This window comes from Aquarana catesbeiana, linkage group LG05 (assembly GCF_042186555.1).
Source record: "Aquarana catesbeiana isolate 2022-GZ linkage group LG05, ASM4218655v1, whole genome shotgun sequence".
Classification (NCBI taxonomy): Eukaryota; Metazoa; Chordata; class Amphibia; order Anura; family Ranidae; genus Aquarana; species Aquarana catesbeiana.
In genome coordinates, this window is record NC_133328.1 from 586,481,205 (window position 1) to 586,503,714 (window position 22,510).

Consider the following 22,510-nt stretch of genomic DNA (forward strand, 5'->3'; position numbering starts at 1 on the left):
CTCTTAAAGCAAACCCATCTGTCCTCCGTGTTCTTTGTTCCTAAGAGTTTATCCCAAGTTATATCTTTTAGCAAGGTTTGTAGTTTAGGGAAGTTGGCTCCTTTGAAATTCAGTGTCTTTGTATTCCCCTTATGTTTCCTATTTGTGTGATCTATAGTGAAGCTAATTGACCTGTGATCGCTGTTTCCAAAATTGCCCCTTATTTCCACATCCGTGATCAGGTCTGTATTGTTGGTAATCAGTAGGTCTAGTAACGCTTTGTTTCTAGTTGGTGCATCTACCATCTGACCCATGAAATTGTCCTGCAAGACATTTAGGAACTGGCGAGCCTTAGACGAATGTGTAGTTCCTTCCGCCCAGTCTATGTCTGGATAATTAAAATCCCCCATTATGATGACACTTCCCATCCTTAATGCTAATCCAAATTGTGATAGGAGGTCCGTCTCCCCCTCATCCATCATGTTAGGAGGCCTATAGCATACTCCCAGTATTATATTTCCTTTAGTTTCATCCCTGGAGTTACTGGCGTTTCCAGCTGGAGTTATAACGTAAATGAGGCTGTGGATTTTCCATGTGACAGACCTGATTGGCTTAGCACTGTAACATGGAGTGAGTTACATGCTCCCAAAGTTGGGGTTCCAAAACCAGGGCCTGCAGTTACACAAGCTTTGGTGTCCAAAACCTCATCCTTCTGTCTGCATCAGTTGCTTTGCACAGAACCTTTTTTTGTTTTTCTTGTCCTAATTAGGTTTAGGCCCCTTTTACACTGGAACGCCCGGCTGTTAGAGCTAAAGCGCTGTTTTAGCAGCACTTATGCTGCTCTTTTCGGCCCCTAGCGGGGCACTTTTTACCTAAAAAACAAGGTAAAAAGTCCAGTTTTGCAGCACTTTCAAAGAACTTTTAAGGCGCTTTGGAAGAGATGCCCATTCAGTGCAATGGGCAGAGGCGTTTTGGGAGCGCTAAATACTCCTAAGCCGCCTCAAAGATGCTGCTTGCAGGACTTTTTATAACGTCTCGTAAGCGCACCGCCTTAGTGTGAAAACTTATTGTCCAGAATGTGAGGCAGTTTTCAGGTGCTTTTAACCTCCCTGGCGGTATGATTATTTCGGATTTTAGGTGCTGAAAGCGGTACAATTATTTTGCATGGAAATTTGGCGTTTTATATTGTAGGTCTGTAATTCTTAACAATAACACACTTAAATCTGTCCAAACAAGAGTCTAGTAGATATCCCGGGTATGATAAAGTTTGAAACACAAAAACATAAATTATAATATAATAAATAAAAATAAATAATTAAAAAAAAAAAAAAATGAATAATAAAATAAATTTCCCCACGATTCACTATCGCTCAATTCTGCAAGTGTTCTAATTTACTATCACTGTTTTCTAGCTGGTCTAAAGCCTCTTTTGATGTAAAGGGACACTTTTTGGTTGCTATGGACAATCTCCAGTTTCCAGGCAGAAAGAACAGTATATATAACATAAAACTGCATGCAGGGCATAGGACAAAGCACTGGGGACAAAAGGGATGTGAAATAATTTCATACAGTACTGTAATCTGTAAGATTACAGTACTGTATGTGTTATGATTTTACACTTTTTTGAATTTGCCGCCAGGCTCCGCCCCCGTGCGTCGCGCCGCTCGCAGGGAACGGAGCCTGGCAAGGAGAGGCTTCGGAGGAGGATGGAGCCCGCAGACATAGCGGGGGACATCGCAGGATCCCGGGGACAAGGTAAGTAAAGCCACACCAGGATCCTGCGATGTAATCCCGAGTGTGGCTCGGGGTTACCGCTAATGGTCCTGAATTTTAACCCCGAGCCACACTCGGGAAAACCGCCAGGGAGGCTACGCGGCTATTTCAAGCACTAAAACACCGGAAAACTGCCTCAGTGTGAAAGGGGTCTTAGGGTAGTGTAGGGATTAAGAGATGTCTGTGTTATTAATTATAGGAGAAAATTGAGTACTGTCCGTGATACTTTTTTTATTTGCACTAACATACAATTTTTTAGGACAAGCTTTCGGGGTATGTCCCCTTCTTCGAGGTCCAAGCAGTACTGATTCACAAATTTTTAAGCAGAATGTTAAAGAAGAAGAAAAAAAAAAAGAGAAAACTAAACACATACAAATCAATGGTAATAAAGATAGCAGCAGAGTTAGTGAGATAAGACAGAGGGAGAGCTAGGGGGGAATGCAGGGGGGGATGCTAGTCACAGAGCAGTCGTAAAACTTTAGCATAATGTGTAAGGAAAGCAATATCTAAATTCAGGCCATTATTCTTCGTGTCAAAAAGAAGTATCATTCTTAGTTCAAACGTTTTCCTTTCCTGGATAGTTCTGAAATTCCCTTTAAGAACTAAGACATTGAGGTCTTCTATAGTGTGGTCCGATTGTGAGAAATGATGTCCCACAGGTGTGCATAAACTGTCTTCTTTATGTTCTTTGATGGTATGTCTGTGCAAATTCATCCTCGCTTGCAACTTCTGTCCTGTTTCACCAACATAAGATCCTTATCTGCACCTTTTGCATTGGATGAGGTACACAACATTACTTGAGGTACAGCTGTAAGATCCCATGATATTGAAGGTCCCATTTGTATGTGTAACACTTTTGGATAGATTTATCTGGTTGCATAGTTTGCAGTGTTTTTTATTGCAGGGTTTGCTTCCATTATTTGTGACTTCATAATCAGAGTGAAAATAATGGTAGCAAACCCTGCAATAAAAAACGCTGCAAAGTATGCAACCTGATAAATCTATCCAAAAGTGTTACACACACAAATGGGACCTTCAGTATCATGGGATCTTACAGCTGTACCTCAAGTAATGTTGTGTACCTCATCCAATGCAAAAGGTGCAGCAAAGGATCTTATGTTGGTGAAACAGGACAGAAGTTGCAAGCGAGGATGAATTTGCACAGACATACCATCAAAGAACATAAAGAAGACAGTTTATGCACACCTGTGGGACATCATTTCTCACAATCGGACCACACTATAGAAGATCTCAATGTCTTAGTTCTTAAAGGGAATTTCAGAACTATCCAGGAAAGGAAAACGTTTGAACTAAGAATGATACTTCTTTTTGACACGAAGAATAATGGCCTGAATTTAGATATTGGTTTCCTTACGCATTATGCTAAAGTTTTACGACCGCTCTGTGACTAGCATCCCCCCCTGCATTCCCCCCTAGCTCTCCCTCTGTCTTATCTCACTAACTCTGCTGCTATCTTTATTACCATTGATTTGTATGTGTTTGGTTTTCTCTTTTTTTTTTTTTCTTCTTCTTTAACATTCTGCTTAAAAATTTGTGAATCAGTACTGCTTGGACCTTGAAGAAGGGGACATACCCCGAAAGCTTGTCCTGAAAAATTGTATGTTAGTGAAAATAAAAAAAGTATCACGGACAGTACTCAATTTTCTCTGTCACAATTGCACTAATACGGCTACAATCAAATCAAGTATTAATTATAGGGAAAGAATGTGTGGTCAACGAGTATAAAAAAGAAAAAACTGCTCTTTGGGGTTGATTTATTAAAGGCAAATGGGCTGTTCATTGGAAATTTTCCCCGAAGCATAGTGAATGTGATGAAGATTGAAGAAACAGCATTTTTGCTTGCACATAACTGAACGAAGGAAGTAAGCGGACATTCACCTCATTTACTAAGCTCTGTGGCAAATTCCCTTGCAGAGTGCAACTTACTTTGCAAAGTAAACAGCCTATTTGCCTTTAGGCTCCATGTACACTAGCGTTTTTTATAAGCTCAAAAAAGCTTGAAAAAATGCTGGATGAAAAATGCGGATAATAACGTTTTTGTGCCAGCTTGTAGTAGCTTTTTAGCAGCTTTTAGAAGCTTTCAGGAGCATTTAGGAGCATTTGCGATTTATTAGCATTTTTACAGTACACAAAGAAAAAAAATGCTCGGAAAAAGCTGTTAGGAGCGTTTTAGTAGCGTTCAGAAGCGTTTACCTTTTTTTTTTTTCTGCTGGGGAAAAAAGTTCAGAGAAACACTACAACACTATTTTTTTCTGAAGCTCAAAAAGATGCCAATAGCCTATAGTAGTGTGCATGGACACATAGGATAACACTATTTAGCTTCTAGGAGCAGAAAAGAAAATGCTAATAACAGCTTCTAGGAGCTTAAAAAAATGCTAGTGTGTATGGAGCCTTAGTAAATCAACCAATTTATTTCTTTTAACCAATGGCCCCCCTTTGGGTTTTTTTATTAGAGTTGGGGATGGAATTGAAAGTATTTAACCATAATTTTTATTGATACATCTATACCCATTGCATTACTGTAGTAATTTACCACGCTCAGCTCTTAGCTTGATAAGGTAAGAGGATAAGAAATAATTAGTAGATAAGCTGTAACTACAAAACAGTTTTGCCAGGAGTTAGGCTTTAATGTAAAGTGAGGATCCTGCTCATGGAGCTTATAGTCTAAAGGGAAGGTCAAGTGACACAAAAAGTAGGAACTGTGGGTAGGGGGAGTATGTTGCTCAATAAAGTTAAATTCAGTTGTACAGTATAGTAGAGTAGAGTACAGGAAAAGAGATTAGTTTTCAGGGATCACCTAAAGGCAGACAGACTAGGAGTTAGTTGTACAGGTGATATGGGTTACTGATTTGTAGGGATGAGCCAAACGTAAGTTAGACTCGAACATCGGGTGTTCATCAAATTTAAAACATTATGGGGCATTCGCGGGAAATTTGAGCGCCCGCGGAATGCTCCATAATGAACGCGAGAGCGTCAATGCACTGCGAGATCGCAGTGCATTGGCGGCTGCTGATTGGCCAAAGCATGCACCTGACCTGCATGCTTTGGCCAATCACAGCGCGCTCCGCTGTGAGAGCCATGATTGGCCAAAGGCAGGCAGCCTTTGGCCAATCATGGCTCAGGGAGCTGAGTCCACGCCCCACACTATGTAAAGCTGCTTACATAGCGGCCGTACATAGTGAAATGAATGAAAGCAGCAAAATTACATTTGTAAAGGAAAAAATGTCATTTAAAACTGCTCGCGGCTGTAATGTATTGTCGGATCCCAGCAATATAGATAAAAATCATTGAAAAAAACTGCATGAGTTCCCCCTCCCCCAGTCCATTACCAGGCCCTTTGGGTCTGGTATGGATATTAAGGGGAACCCTGTGCCAAATTTAAAAAAAGATATTGTGTGGGGTCCCCCCAAAGTCCATACCAGGCCCTTCAGGTCTGATATGGATATTAAGGGGAACCCCGAGCCAATTTTTTTTTAAAAATCCTGTGGGGCCCCCCAAAATCTATACCAGACCCTTATCCGAGCACGCAACCTGGCAGGCCGCAGGAAAAGGAGAGGGGGACGAAAGAGCACCCCCCCTCCTGAACCGTACCAGGCCACATGCCCTCAACATGGGGAGGGTATTTTGGGGTCCCCACCAAAACACCTTGTCAGGATTTTGGGGGGAGGCCCATGACATTTTTTTATTTTGATGCAGGGTTCCCCTTAATATCCATACCAGACCTGAAGGGCCTGGTATGAATTTTGGGGGGACGCCCACGCAATTTTTTTTTCATTTTGGTGCAGGGTTTTTCAAAAATGTTTATCTATATTGCCAGGATCCGACAATACATTACAGCCGCGAGCAGTTTTAAATTAAATTTTTTCCTTTAGAAATGTAATTTTGCTGTGGTACTGTTATGAACACGGGAAAGATACGCTACTTTAAAGGCAGACTAAGGAGACCCCTCAGGCACGATATTTAAAGGAATATTTCATTTTTATTATTTCACTTTAAGCATTATTAAAATTACTGCTCCTGAAAAAACTGCCGTTTTTAAATCTTTTTTTGCATTGATACATGTCCCCTGGGCCAGGACCCGGGTCCCTATACACTTTTTATGGCAATAACTTGCATATAAGCCTTTACAATGAGCACTTTTGAATTTTCATATTTGTGTTCCATAGACTTTAACGTGTTTGCATGTTCGCACAAATATTTTGCCTGCTTGCACGTTCTGGTGCAAACCGAACTGGGGGGGTGTTGGGCTCATCCCTACTGATTTGCTCTATTTATTTAATATGCATCTAGGTGTCTGAAGCAATGTAAAGTTCTGTTGGGATGCTCAAAATGTAAAATTTTCTTTGGGGTTGATTTTCTAAAACTGGAGAGTGCAAAATCTAGTACAGCTGTCCATGGTAGCCAATTCGTTTCTAACTTCAGCTTGTTCAATTAGGCTTTCACAAAAAAACAAAAGCAAAAAAAAAAAAAAAAATAGAAGCTGATTGGTTTCTAGTTCTTCTTTTGTTTTGTTGTCAAAGCCTAATTGAACAAGCTGAAGTTAGAAGCGGATTGGCTACCATGCAGAGCTGCACCAGATCTTGCACTCTCCGGTTTTAGTAAATCCGCCGCTATGTGTTCCTGACTGTTAAAGTCATGGGAACTAAAAAAAGAATTTGATTTATTTTAACAGAAAGGGTAGTAAGTAGTTTTCTAAAATGACAATAACATCAGTTCTATTTCTGCATGAAATGATAATTTAGCTATTAACATTTTATTTCATGAGTCATTATTTTTGTTCTTCCATGACACCTCATGCAGACTCACAGATAACACCAGACATAACACTACAAAGCTCTATTTACATCTAATTTATTCTGTGTTTCAAATGGTACAAGCAATTCCCCATGACTCTACTTGCTGATTTAAATATAATTGAATGGGCCCTTGGGCGCTCACCTAATATGGATGAGAGAGGGAATGGGCCAGTAGATTTTTACTTACAAAAGAAATTGCAATAGGGTAACCTATTTTAGAAAGTGGAAATATAGCACTGGATCTACAAGGTTATTCTATCAGTTCTATGGAATAGTATTGTGATGATGTTGGTTCAGGAGATCTAGTTTCCAGGTAGGCAGCTTCTACACCCCAAAGGATCTTCACTGTTTTCTTGGGTTGTAGTGCGATAAGCAATTGAAGTGCCAAACCACTGGTCAATGGTCTAAATATAATTGTACTCCAGTAAAGGCCAAATGAACAATCAAAGGAATAGCCAACATGTTTTAGGGCCCACAAACAACCCCTTTATCAAGGCTTGCAATAGAAAACAACTTATAAAGACTAAATGTTGATTAAAACTTCAATAGTATTTTATCCAGGGTGATAATCTGAATAAATCTCATCAGCAGTGAGCTATGGCAACATTGCATGTGTGCTCTTATTTGGATTGCAGTAAGAACAACTGTGTCAAAGTTATGCAGCAGAGCTGTAGGGCAGTATGCCTATTGGTCCATCTCTTCCTCAGATTTGTGCTATCATTGGCAAATATCCATTGGTAGTCTGGAAGATAAAGAGATGTCAATAATCTGCAGCCAATAACTTGTGAAATAGATCATAGGGTGAGATTTTGAAGGTCCTTGAGAATTAATTGATGGCCATCCATGTTAGTCTATAGTACTGACTTTTGCTTCACTGTTTACATCAATAATTATGCTTATAATTGCTAGTATATGATGTAAGAGTTATTATGTGCTTGCATTTACACTGAAACTCAGAACTGTACCTTTCTGTAGCCTCCAGTCAGCTTTGCTTATATATACTGAATCTTACCATGTACCTTTTAGAAGTTATAAGGTTGATTTACTAAAGAGTTGAGAAGCGTCCAACAATAAATTACGTGAATAATCACCTCAGTTATCCAACTATGGGAAAAGCACATGCCTGTTCACTTTGAATACTAAGACCCCTTTCACACTGGGGCGGTTTTCAGGGGCTTTAGCGCTAGAAATGGCCTCTGCAAAGCCCCTGAAAACCGCCTCCTATTCATTCCAGTGTGTCTTTTCACACTGGGGCGGTGCGCTTGCGGGATGTTCTGAAAAGTCCTGCAAGAAGCATCTTTGGGGCAGGTTGGGAGCGCTGTATTTAGCGCTCCCAAAATGCCCTGCACTTTGGAATGAACATTCAGCGACTTCAAAGTGCCTTACAAGTGAATACGCCCACATGTGTGACTCTATAGTCACATTAGCTGCAAAGATTTGACAGGGAGGAAATGCTCAGCATAGAAACTCACTGAAAACTGAGCATGTGCAGATTTGCCACCACAGCTGCAAAATTTCTAGCTGAATTGGAGACATGAACAGAAAGGGGAGAGAGAGAGCAGCAGGATCAACCTTTTTTTTTGCAGAATACAGAAAATGAATCTCATACCATTTATTGTTAGTTTTTTATGATGTGGGTTTTGTGACACTTTAAGCTGGCCTGCTGAATTTCCATCCATCTATGGCTGTTCCAGCTCAACAGAAATCAATCTAATGATTGACTTTTGTCAGACAGGAATGTTGGAAATGTTTCATTCGATCAGAAGCTACAGCCAATCAGCTGCAGTGCTGACCAGTGTTGGAGGCCTGCTGTCAGAATAAAATAGCACAGCGGGGAGGATTCCTCCATCCACCTCAGCCCTGTGATTGATCAAGAAAAACTAATCAGTTTTATTAAATCTAGGTGGTAGAGTAACAGTTGCCTTATACCTGGCTCTAATAGGCTCCCTCTGTCTGTGAGACTAGATCCCTGCAGCCTCCTCTCTAAACTGCTCACAGCTGTGGTCATATGCTCACCTCCTCCACATATAATGCAGGGTTAATACATGATGATGTCAAGGAATGCCTAGAGGTTTGCGGGGAAGATGACAGCACCGGAGCCTGCAGGAGCAGGCAGTCAGGTTAGGTAATATTACCTGTTGCTTGGCCCTCTAGACATTTAACCAAGCATTTACTCCTTGCACTGTGGGGGATCCTTGCTTAAAAGAGTATTTTTTCTTACAATCCCTGAGTTAAGATTTAAAGTGGTTCTATACCTCTCATTATCACTTTTACCTATAGGTAAGCCTATAATAAGGCTTGCCTATAGGTACTGTAAATATCTCCTAAAGGTGAGCCGCTTAGGAGATATTTACCTTGTAGTGCGCTGATGATGTAATCGGCGAATGCGCTGTCAAGAAACGGCCCTCCGTGCCGTTACTTCACTAGCAAGTGCCATGACTAACAGCTCCCACGCGCAAGTGTGGGAGTGACGTCACGCGACTCTGGCCAGTCACAGAGCCGGAGTTCGCAGCTCCAGAAGGAAGAGGGGCGAAGATGGATGCGGCCACCAGCGGGGACAAGACGGGCTTCATTTGCAGGCAAGCCACACATAATGGGCTAATATGCGATGCATACTAGCCCAATATGCTTTTACTTTGCAGGGGAAAAAGGAGGAAGTAAAACCCATCAGGGTTTACTTCCTCTTTAAAAAGCGGTGACTTTGAAAGTATTTGGGGAAGCCCTTACTTGATTGGGCAGGAGAAATCAGATAGTAATAAGAACTGCAGGGCAAGGATTAATGGGAATGTTTGGGCAAGCGCTCTGGAACATAAAGTTGTGGGGAGAAGTTGTGCTACCCCTTTATACTTGGCATGGTGTGGGAGTCATTTTTATCATGGCAGCTTGACATCTAGGATTTCTATGGTGATCAAGGGGTTGATTTACTAAAGGAAAATAGTTTACTTTGCAAGATAATTTTCTCCAGAGCTTAGTGAATTTCACTCTGCTGACTTCCATCAAACAAAACTGTGTAAGCAAAAATAACATTTTTTTTTCATGTTATTTTTCTTGAATGTGATTGGGTATTCTTTGCAACGTGACCTTTCATCACATTCACCAAACTCTATGGATAATTCCTTTGCAATGTGCCTATTTGCCTTTAGTAAATCATCTCCCAATTGTAAAAAAATAAAAACATTTTGAACGTGAGCTCATCTATCACACTCTTCTGTCTATCATTGGTCATCTATCAGCATGGATACCCTCTTCGGTCCATTATTGGTGGATGTCCTCTAAGTTAAGCCTGTTGAGTACTCCCAGGTACTAGAACCTCAAGAGGCTGAAAACAATTCACTACTATATCCCTTGTAGCATGGGAAACCATTCTTCATAGGTGGATTATCTGGAACCCCCCACTATTTTTTTGTTTACAGTGGGGAAAATAATCATTTGATCCCCTGCAGGTTTTGTGTGTTGGCCCATTTACAAAGAAAAGAAGGGTCAATCATTTTTATCATAGGTGTATTTTAAATGATAGAGACAGAATATCAACCAAAAATCCAGAAAAACACATGATATAAATGTTATAAATTGAGTTGCAGTTCAGTGATTAAAATAAGTATTTGATCCCCTACCAACCAACAATAATTCTGGCTCCCAAGGTATCTGCTCATGTGGTACACAGATTAGTCCTGTCAATTTAAAAAGGTGCTCCTAACGACAACTCATTATGTGTATAAAAGACACCTGTCCACAGAATGTCTTTCTTCCATTGAAACCACAACATCATGGACAAGACTAAAGAGCTGTCAAAGGATGTCAAGGGTCATGATTGTAGACCTGCACAAGGCTGAAATGGGTTACAAGACCATCAGCAAGAAGCTTGTTGAGAACGAGACAACCGTTGGAGTGATTATTCACAAATGGAAGAAATACAAATTAACCATCTATCGCCCTTGTTCTGGAGCTCCATGCAAGATTTCACCTCATGGGGTAAGGATGATCATGAGAAAAGTGCGGAATCTGCACAGAACTACACAAGAGGAGCTTGTGAATGATCTTAAGGCAGTAGGTAAACAGTCACCAAACAAACCATTGGTAACAAAACTCGCCGCCATGGATTGAAATCCTGCAGCGCCCACAAGGTCCTTCTCCTCAAGAAGACACATGTACAGGCCTGTCTGAAGTTTGCCAATGAACATCTAAATGATTCAGAGAATGATTGGGAGAAAGTGCTGTGGTTAGATAAGACCAAAATTGAGCTCTTTGGTATTAACTCAACTCACTGTGTTTGGAGGAAGAAAAATGCTGACTATGACCCTAAGAACACCATCCATAAAGTCAAAGTGATGGAATCATTATGTTAAAGGTAGAGACAGACCTTTCCGCATTGAGAGGCAAATGGATGGGGCCATGTATTGTAAAATCTTGGATGAGAACCTTCTTCCCTCAGCCAGAATACTGAAGATGAGTCGTGGATGGGTCTTACAGCATGACAATGACCCAAAACATACAACAAAGGCAAAAAAGGAGTGGCTCAAGAAGAAGCACATTAAGGTCATGGAGTGGTCTCCACACCTTAACTCTATAGAAAATTTAAGGAGGGAGATAAAACTTCGAGCTGCCAAGCGACAGCCAAGAAACTTTAAGGATTTTGAGAAGATCTGTAAAGAAGAGTGGACCAAAATCTCCCCTGAGATGTGTGCAAACCTGGTAACCAACTACAAGAAACATCTTACCTCTGTGCTTGCCAACAAGCGTTTCACCACCAACTACTAAGTCATGTTTTGCTTGGGGATCAAATGCTTATTTTACTAACTGAACTGCAACTCAATTTATAAAATTTGTATCTTGTTTTTTTTTCTTTTCTTTTTTTTTTGGTCGATATTCTGTCTCTATCATTTAAAATACACCTATGATAGGTGAGCAAACTTACAAAATCTGCAGGGGATCAAATAATTATTTCCCCACTCTAAAACTAAACTAACTATGTTTTTTTGCATGGACTGGGTGGAAGCCTCCTTAAGCAAAGAATCACATGTCAAAACATTTTTTGATGTTTGTGAATCCCTTATCCAAATCCTACCGGTTGGCAGTGGCACCCAACAGTCTATAATGAAGTGCTTCCAAGATACCTAATGGTATCTAAGTAGCTACTTAATGACCCATTTGATTCTTTATACTCCACTTAACTGCATTAAAACCTGGTAATGAAGGCCTTTCCCCTCTGAACCCCACCTATCAATTTTTAACCGACTGTTGTCCATCCTGGTACTTACTGTGACCCCTTTGTAGACCCTTTCTAGACCCTGTCCTACTAGTTGACTTATAAACCATGTTTGCAAACAGTATATTGCTATTTTCAATTCCTTCTTTGGCCAAATGTTGCTGCCCCTGACATTGTTATATGAATTCTCATTTAAAATATATTTTATAAAAAAAGAAGCTGTTGAGTACTGATACTTTCTAAGCGTTATGGGTACATTATGGCTACGTATTTAAAGTATAACTAAAGGCAAAACTTTTTTCTATTTTGGATAGAGGGGAAAGTGATTGAAACACCTGCCAGTTTTTATTGCTGTCAGTGTTGGGGAGATTCACCCTCTCTATTAGCTCTGTTTACCATTCTTATTGAAAGTAAAAGAAAATCCCACATTTTGGGTTGTCCCCAGAAACATAAGAGAAATCTTCCAATGGGGACACTAGTTCTGGTGACCTGGGGGTCCCCAATAGATTCCGTTAATTTGTAGGGATTTCCTCTTACTTCCTGTTTTGGCTACGGGACAGGATGTGAAAGGAAATATCCCCATTGGAACAAAGAGGGCAAAAATAAACCATACAGGGGTTATAATCCCCCTCTATTCCATCCAAAATGAAAGCTAGTTACTTGAATTATTTATGTGTTATGCAGTTTGGCAATTTTAAGTCCATGTTACACAGCAGCTTTATTATTCTGGGTATGGAAGCATTTAAAAAGAAAGTTTTAAAAATCATTTAATTATTATGCATGAAATCGATGCATTTCCAAGATGATAAAACTGCTCCAGACCAAAAGGAGTACAGAGCTATGAAGTGATGATTAGATTGCATGAGTCACTCTGCAGTCAGCAGATCAAATCCCCTCCTGTACTAAATATGACTGTGAATAAAAAGTTTACTCAGATTGGTTCCTTGCAGAAAGTACAGGTTCCTCTGAGAAAACACTTTGATACATGAAACCTACTATGTTAACACAATTATGCTGCATGGAAAGTTTGTGTTCTTCATAAATCATCTTCATATATAAAGGAAAACCTTTGAATGTCAAGCTGTCATTGTTGTGTATAAGATTCTCTTTTCTATAGATATTATCCAGCAGCACAGTAATAGCTTCATCTGCGCTCTTTATTCGAAAGCTGAATGTCTTGTATTTTTTTCAGGTTCCTCAGACAGGCCAAAGAAGAGAAGCCTTGAATGTGAGAGAGCACATTGATCAAAATGTTCAGCACTAGAAGGTCAGTTTATGGTTTTACTCTTCAGCTTGTTTTTTAAGCACAGGGGCTTTTGGGAAGAAGTATGGCAGATCATAGGTTTCCACAACCTGCTGTTTACTGCTAAGAAACTCTGTGTCTACTACCATCGCTTATTATTATTATTATTATTTTCTGTTTAAATTGTTATGCTGTCCAAAATTACTATCTCTGTTTTGGGTAGATGCCAGCCTTTTGAGACTCTTGAGGATCTCCATGTTTGACTTCCTAAATCTGCACTGCTGTCTGAAGCAGCCACATCAGTCTCTCATCCTCCTTCTTACTGAATTTGTATTTGCTCTAATATTACATGGCGAGAATAGGGCAGGGAATACAGGAGTTTTAGAGCTTGGAACTCAGGTGAAGAAGTATATAAGATTTCTTAAAGCCTAAACACAAGCAAAAAAAACCCCATAAAAATCAGCACAAGGGACATAACTTACAGTCAGTAGGATGTGTCCCCTGTGCCTATGCATGTTCTTTAAGTTAAAATGCCCCCACCCACTCCTACCATTGTAATCGACCAGTGTGGCAGGGGTTAATAGAAGGAGCTATGAATGGAAGGGGAGGACCTTTTCGATCATCTACCTGTCCTCCATTCTTAGATCCTGTTTTATTTAAATAAGTTGCAGTATGGCTTCTATGAATGAAGTAGCTGGGTGAGCATGGTTGGGCTCTCTTGATGAGTGCTTGTGACAGCCCCTTATTTCTACTAACCCCACTGCACAAGAAGATTACAGGAGCGGTTCTTGGGGGGGGGCATGGACAGAGCAGGATTTCAACTTGTTAGAAATTTTGTATATAGCCCTACAGAACAAACAGTGCACAGTCCACATGGGCTTTGCTGCTACTTAACTGCACATAGGAAACATGTTTGTGTAGATTTGAAAATTAAAGCTTTGTCGAAGCTGTGTTACTTGCCATTTTCTTTTCATTCTGTTGCAGTCTTCTTTCTGTTGCTGTATTTTTCACTTGTTTGTTGTAGCTGGCTATGACTGGGTTCTCAGCTTTTCTCTAGGTTATGCCTGGGTGGGTGTCTGGGCTATGCCTGGGCCCATAACCTTTTAGAAATTCTGTATATAGCCCTACAGAACAAACAGTGCACAGTCCACATGGCCTTTGCTGCTGCTTAACTGCAGACCGGAAACAGGAACTTTATTCAGAGAAAAGACATAGAGCATACCATAGATACAGCTACAAACTTATAAACACTGCCATCTACTGGTTGAAGAATATACCTCTACTAGATACTGATATTGATGTAGTTGTTGCATAAAATACAAATGGACATTGTATTCCAACACAACTAAAGGAAGAGACATCAACACAAGGGACACATACTTTTGACTGTAAGTTATGTCCCATTGCTGATTTTTCTGGGGGGGGGGGGGGGGGCTGCACTTAGGCTTTGCTCCTATCTTACCTACCTACCTTGCTTTATACATGTTTGTAATCAGAAGCTAGATCAGCCAAGTAACATTTTCGAAAAGGACTCAGCGATGGCAGCTCCTGTATCGCTATACTGAAAAGTTTACTTGGAAAAAGGAAAGGGAGGGGGAATCCTAATTTGTAGAGTTGTCCCTAGAACAAGAGGTAAGGGGGAATCTTCCAATGGGGACATCTGTTCCAAAGACAACTAAGAGGAGGGTTCTCCACTTTGGGGTTAGTCCTCTAACCTCCTGTTGCTTCTCTGGAAAAAGCAATCAATATATGTATATCTATAGATATATAGATCTATATATCTATATATCTATAGTTATATATATACCCTGCGCTGTGGACTATTTTGTAAATGGTTGCAATAGCTGCCCTGCCCCCGCGAATATCACCAAAATATGTTCCCGATGGTACTAAAAAATGCTATAAAGTAAATGGTATGGGTGAGCTGCTATTCATCAAGCAGTAATAATTTGAATTACAATGCAATCAATAATTGTGCAAAATGCTACATCTGTGCAAAACAATATAAAGTGCTATGTGCAATTAAATAAAATTGAATATATATTAATAAATTGTGCAATTTGTTTCTCAAGTGCTATAGAGAAAAATATCCTAAAGTGTGCAATGTTTTATAAATCATTCAGGTGCCAAGAACTGCAATAGCATATTATTCCACGTGCTGATTCCCTGCTTCCTTCTACATACTGCACTCACTGGCTATCCATGACCTCTTACTCTTTTTATACTAGTTTTTATTCCTCCAGGCTCTCTTTATAACCTCTTTAGCAATACTTAGGTGCTGATGTTCCTTCTCCCAGGTATAGGGATTCCCTTGTAGAGGTATATGAAACAAACCAAGATGTTCCTACCATGTAAAAACACTTACACAGATAATGTGTTTGCTTGGCAATCACACGCTAAAGGATCATAACACTATGTACGGAATGCACCTGCTTTCTACGGACTGGAAACTAGCAACCGGATGTGATGTAGGTGAAGTAAGGAAGCCCCTACCAACGCGTTTTGTCAGTTTGGCGTTATCAGGAGCCCTCCTTTCTGGAAAAAGAACATGAAGAGAAATTTCTCAAGTGGTACATAGACAGCAAACAATAACATGGCAGGGATTTTCACTGTTCTCTACTCTACCTAATACTACAAAAATAAAATACATACACTATATGGCATTTCTATTTTATAACATACGGCTGTATCACACTATAGAAAGAATACAAGTATGAGATTTCAATTTGGATTTAAAATAAGTGTCTGTTGTCATAATATTATAATAATATTATTGTGCTGTAATAATGCTGCACACACATAGGCAGGTCAAAGAAAAGCTCTACAATCAAATGTAACCACTTCACGCAAAACAACGTACCGGTACGTTGGTAATTTGATGCTAAATACTGGGGTTATGGCAGCAGCTAGCTGCCATAACCCCAGTATTTTTGAGAATGCCGTGTGTTTCTCTTTGAGAGAATAGTGGTCTCCGCACAAGATCACTTTTATCGACGGTGGGAGAGGTGCCCTACCCCCTCCCGCAGCTTACCGGACGTCTCCGTCGCTTACCAGACCCGCCGGTAGCAGCGGAGACGATTGCTTCCTTTCCCATGGATGCCTGGCTTCCCATAGCATGTGACATTTTTTTCTTTTTTTATTGCATTTTAATGTAAATATGAGATATGAGGTCTTTTTGACCCCAGATCTCATATTTAAGAGGTCCTGTCATGCTTTTTTTCTATTACAAGGGTTGTTTACAATCCTTGTAATAGGAATAAAAGTGAAGCAACATTTTTTTTTCTTAAACAGACAGTGTCAAAATAACAATGTTAAATAAATAAGAAAGAATAAAAATGTTTTTTTTTTAAAGCACTCTGTCCCGACGAGCTCGCACGCAGAAGCGAACGCATACGTGAGTAGCGCCCGCATATGAAAACAGTGTTCAAACCACACATGTGAGGTATCGCCATGATTGTTTGAGTGAGAGCAATAGTTCTAGCCCCAGACCTCCTCTGTAATTCAAGACGTGTAACCTGTAGAAATTTTAAAACATGGAGATTTTTAAGGGTAAAAGTTTGTCGTCATTCCACGAGCGGGCGCAAATTTGAAGTGTGACATGTTGGGTATCAATTTACTCGGCATAACATTATCTTTCACAATATAAAAAAAAATGGTCTAACTTCACTGTTATTTTGCTGGTTGAAATGGATAGGTGACAGTGTCAACAGGAGGGCACCACCATCCCTGAATAATATATATAGACAGGAGGATAATTTGGTGGGATTTTATGGGTGCCAGGCAAATAGAGTTACTCTTACAAAAAAATAAATAAAATTGTCACAGTTAGACATAGAACAAGTTTAAAAGTTGTATTGGCTACATAATTAAGTCACATAGACATCAGTACACATCAAATTAGATGAAAAAAAGGGGGTCACTCAGTAATGGTATCCCGACATGTTTCGCCCACTAGGGCTTCCTCAGGGGTTGTTTGGTGAGAGAAAGGGATAGATGTGTCACTGCATAAAACAGAATACAATTAAGGACCATATAAAGACAAAATGCAACAGAAATATGCCATTGGTCATCCATAACCAAAAAGTATCTGTTATCTGTTATCTTATTTTTTAATTAAAAAAAGTGTACTTTTTTTATCCAAAAAAAGTGCACTTGTAAGACTGCTGCACAAATACAGTGTGACAGAAAGTATTGAAACGACCGCCATTTTATTCTCTAGGGTGTTAGAAAAAAAATATATATAATGTTTGGGGGTTCTAAGTAAAAACTGATTTTTAACTAGTAAACGACAAGTGTCAAAAAGAGGCTCGGTCCTTAAGTGGTTAAATAAGCAAATAAAATATCTTCTCCCTTTACCTCTGCTCCATGGAGATCCAGGTATTCTCCTAAAAGGACAATGTCTGGATCTTTTATAAGTCCTCTGGCCGGCCCCATCCACTTCATCCACTGATCTAAACATAAGGAAACTGTCTTTAAATTGAATCTTTATATGTAGTTGTAAAGTTTTTTTATTGTATCCTGCTAATATTTGTGCAGCATTACTATTACGTGTTCACTGCTTACTTTTGCAAACAATTAAATGGATCACTTTAAGTAACTGTATCCCTTTATTTATTAGGACTATAGACAATTAAACTGCAATGAGTCCACTACTACTACATATCACATTATGAATATTTATTTTAAATTTGGGAAAACAAGCAAAGTACATAATTATAGCTATAGAAAACTTGTTACAGGTCCCAGCAGCACAGAGCTCCAGTCATTTCTGGTTGTATTAAGATTTATCCAGACAGTAATAATATTTGGTAAAAAAAAAATTGCTGAATAAATTGGATGTTCATGCAGTTCACGCATCCGCATCACCCTGCTGTAAAAGCAATTACTGTGTCACAGTGTCTGTTCTAAACTAGAGCAGGACTCAGCAGTGGAGATTGTTACTTAAAGGAGACCTGTGGTGAGAGAAGATGAAGGCTGCCATTACTGTTTTCTTATTCTGCTTTTGCCAGTTACCTGGCTGTCATTTTAACCCCATGGCTTCAATACTTATACAAGCTGTTCACTTTTCAAGGGGATTTTTACTTTGCATGGGAAATTTCCCTTAGCTTAGTGAATGTGGTAAAGCTCTGCTGACTTGCACTATTCAATCATATCCAAGAAAACATATTGTTTTTTTTTAAATTTTCCTTGCATGTGATTGGGTACTGTTTGCAAAGATGGCTGCAGCTAGAAATGCTAGGGGGGGGGGTTTTCAAAGTGATTTCTCAACAAAAGAAAGCATGGAGACATGGATGGATGGGTGAGTTTGCTTTGGATGTTAAAAATTAATGAAATAGCAGTTTCAGTTTGTGGTGCTCAGATAGAGTTGAGTTCCACTTGAATTTCTTTGTAAGTAAACATTAGGAAGTTAGTCTACTTAAAACTTACCGTTATATTCTTGATAGATGCTGGAGCGTTAAAACCAGATCAAATGTATTAAAGTGGTATTGTGGAAACAGCTCCAGATTGGAGGTATTTTTATTTTACCAACCTGATGGCACTTCTTTTTTTTATTTTTTATTTATTTATATTTAAGTCTTGAAGTGGAATTCAAGGCAAAATCCACTCCAATACCAGGCACTTAGACACCTTCCCGCCCAAGCCAATTTTCACCTTTCAGCGCTGTCGCAATTTGAATGACAATTGCACGATCATGCTACACTGTACCCAAACAAATTTTTTATCATTTTGTTCCCACAAATAGAGCTTTATTTTGGTGGTATTTGACCACCTCTGGGATTTTTATTTTTTGCGCAACAAATAAAAAAATACCAAAAATTTAAAAAAAAAAAAGTTTTTCTTTGCTTCTGTTAAAATTTTTTGTAAATAAGTTTTCTCCTTCAATGATGGGCACTGACATGGCTGCTCTAACGGGCACTAATAAGGCGGCACTGATGGGCACCAATGAGGTGGCACCAATGAGGTGGCACTGACGGGCATGACTCGGTTAAATTGATGATAGGCAACCCCTATCCTCATATTGATTAGTGGTTCCAAATTAATAATAACTACTGCAGTAGGGAACAGACACAAAAGATACGCTCAGCATCTTTCCAAATTACTGTTCTGCTTTATTATGACGCAATTGAAGGTTTTTATGCACATGATTACGTAGGTATCACATTAATATTACAATTGTACGTTTATGGTAACAAGGGGCGTTACATAGGCAGGCTAATTCTAATCAGGACTCAAAAGAATGTAAACATGTACTGAAAACATTATTAGTGCCATGTGCACAGTGAGGGCAGTGTGCAATACATACAAAATACAATACAATTATATACAGAACTTACAAATTTCCATTACAGTCTCCCCTCTTTTGATCAATATTTTGATCACTAACCATACCTGCTATCACCTTTAACCTGGAACCTCCACACGCTTAGGTGGAGGTAGTCCTGGCCAAAGAGGCAAAAAACTCCATTGTGGAGAAAATAATAGCCGAGCAACTTTTTCATTACAAAATGACTTTTCATTGTGAAAAACAAATGATTGATAAGACATATTTACAGAGTACTGGCTGTACACTCCTGTGGCCAGAATGGCCTTCTAGCTGAATTGTTGGTATGCTGACTTATCAGCATATGTAAACACAGACAATTCTACATATAATGGAAGACATACAAAAGACAAATATGACTTCAACATGGCTAAACTATTTTTCAAATATATATATATATCCCTTACAATTAAAGTAATTGAATCAAAAAGTACCCTAGACTGTGATCACAAGAGGGAAACAAATCAAACACAGAGATTTCTTTAATTTAGTCATTTTTGCAGTGTATGGTGTGGATCCAGGTGACTTTTCCTTCAAGTTTTGCAAAAACTGTACATGAAATAGATGCTGTATTGAGTCTCCAAACATTTCTTTATATATAAATGTCTCTTAACAATCCACAAGTCACTTGGCTTTAGTTTTAGATCCTTCCAAACTTTTAGGATCTGGAATTGGGGAGAAAACTCATAAATGAGTTTGTAAAAAACCTTAAAAGATCAGCAACATTCTCTGTGAGATCTGAATGGAGGACTTCAGCTGCTGAGACAAAATATAAGCAAGTGAGTAACACACTCCCAAACCAAATCCCATAGGGAGAGAGTCCAATATCCCCCTTAGAGGCCTGATAAAATTTAAGAAAACATTCAGGCAAAAGTTTTCTAGTTTCTTACTTTACTTTGTCCGCTACATTGTAGACAGTAAGGGGTGTAAAAATAAAACCTCAAAACTTCTAGTAAGGACTCTCCTATAAAAATTATTTCCTCTGTTACTCTCTGTACTTTCTGCCCTCTGTACTTACAAACTACTTCTGATAACACTTTTTACTGTGGCCTTTGCAGTAGCATTTGCCACTGGACATCCAAGAAACATGTCCATACAGACAAAATGCATACTTGTAAGATCCTAACTTGGACATCTGGATATATCTTTTTTGTAATCTCTGGAAGGGATGTTCAGCTTTTGGTAACACCTTTGGTAACAGGTAAAACAAGAAGTGGTATGTTAGTAAAACAACTGTGGAGAACCCTGGCTCTATCCCATGCTCATTTACTAAGGCAGCCATAACTGCTTGTGACTGATGACACGGTCCATGTGTCAAGCTAGAGGGAAAAGAGTGGCTGGCAGACATAAATGATCACCTTTTCCAAAGTCCTGTTTCATAAGAAGTCGCCCCCTGTGGACCACTTGTTCTTCTCGTTCTGGGGTCCTTAAAGTTGAATTATTAATCCCAGCTATACTGGGCCAGAACTAGGGTGGAATCTGTGAGTTGCACAGACCCATCAAGTGTCCGGGGCTGTAAATGCAGCATCCTTAGTCACCTGGTCTGCTTCCATGTGTGAGTTTTAAAGTTAATATGGCTACCTCAGCAAGAACCTGGAAGGCTGAAAACAGCCGATCAAATTAACTTGGCATGCTTGGTTGGTTTACCTGCCGAAGTAAAAACTAACTTCTGGCCCTTCAAATGGAACCAAAAGCTCTCTATATCTCGACTATCTATATAAATATACACTCTTTTTATAGCTCACAGGCTTTGCTAAAACATGGAGCTCTGCTTCTTGAGCTGGGCAAAAAGGATCCAATGACTTTGAATACAGAGTATCCTTCTGGGTGATAAACTGCATACTCAAATCTACAAAAAATTAAATATCTGGGTCTTCAGGGAGTGTGTCCTGCACTGGACTCACAGCAGCTGATTCCTATGTCATCAATTTAACACATGCGTCTTTTCCTTTCTTTTGAATAAATGTACGCATTTTTCATTGTTAGATTTGTACATAAACAAACTCATATTTTAAACCTTTCATTATACAAACATTTAGTTAGCTGTAAATTTGCTGCACAGAATGTCGGACCATTAAAAATTAAATGTTTGTCCAAAACAATATCTAACTTTGTCTAATAGCACCTTTGCATAAAAGCTACAGCTCTGATATATCGGGGTGAACCCTTCATTACTGGGTCCAGCTTGCATAAATATATTACAATGTCTTGTTTTCTATCACACTATTTGTGTAAGAACTCCAGTTTCATGTTTCAAAAGACAACTTTTTCCTGGCAATATTATAATAAATGATAACAATACCCTGCGGTCATGCAGAGATGTCCATAAATCCAAAACTATTCTTCTGCTTATACCACAGTACTTACAAGGAAAAGGGGCACATCATTTCACAATCCACACATTCTGCTTTGGATTTCAAAAATAAAAATAAATAAAAACAAAAGGACCAATCTGTATGATGGACCAGAAAGCATCAAAAACTATAAAACAACTGGCTGCAGGCGGCATCTATCCTAACAGGGTGTGTGGACTTGATGTGATGGGTCTGTTATATTTAAATTTTATTTATTATTACTCTTACATCATGGACCGCACATCAAGTTTTCATCAAGAACCTTACAATATCATTTTTGTAGAAGAACTTCTTATGTATCCCATCCATCTTGGCTTTGTTAAATATTATGGCAGCTTTATTCAAAATAACAACCTCATCTTAATCTTTTTTTCTCTCAATAAGGGCTTATTGTATAAATGTAAAATTACAAAATTGTTATCTTAATCTAAACTAATCCCATTTTTACAAATTTCCCCAATAACCTGGATTTCATTTCCAACCAAAGGTTGTCTAAACCAGTTTCAATATATCTATATAATTGTTAAACTCATATTAGAAATTAATACTCATTATTACTTAATTTTACTTAATTTCCCTTTTTTAAATGCACTGTTTCCACTATCAAAGGATATTCAATGTGTGCAATACACGGTTAAATGTAACCTTCATTTTACCATGTTTGGAAAACAGATTCAAAGTAATTGTGATCACATTGTTTACCATTAGATTCGTTAACCCGGCACATTTTGTTATAAATGTTTTGTTTAAAAAACAGAAATTGGCATGGTGTCCTTCCAGCTTATCACTAACCTCTCATCCCAGTCACATTTCTTT

General features: G+C 39.0%; 1 protein-coding gene across 2 annotated transcripts in view; it reads left to right on the top strand.

Annotated features, from left to right (window-relative positions):
- The window catches only part of OXR1 (oxidation resistance 1), an 830,701-nt gene that overhangs the window by 169,573 nt on the left and 638,618 nt on the right, over positions 1 to 22,510 (top strand). For both annotated transcript variants that reach the window (XM_073632143.1, XM_073632145.1), the window contains exon 2: positions 12,968 to 13,042. In XM_073632143.1, the coding sequence (XP_073488244.1) occupies positions 13,026 to 13,042 (17 nt within the window). In that variant the 5' untranslated portion in view covers positions 12,968 to 13,025. The remainder of the gene's footprint in view (positions 1 to 12,967; positions 13,043 to 22,510) is intronic.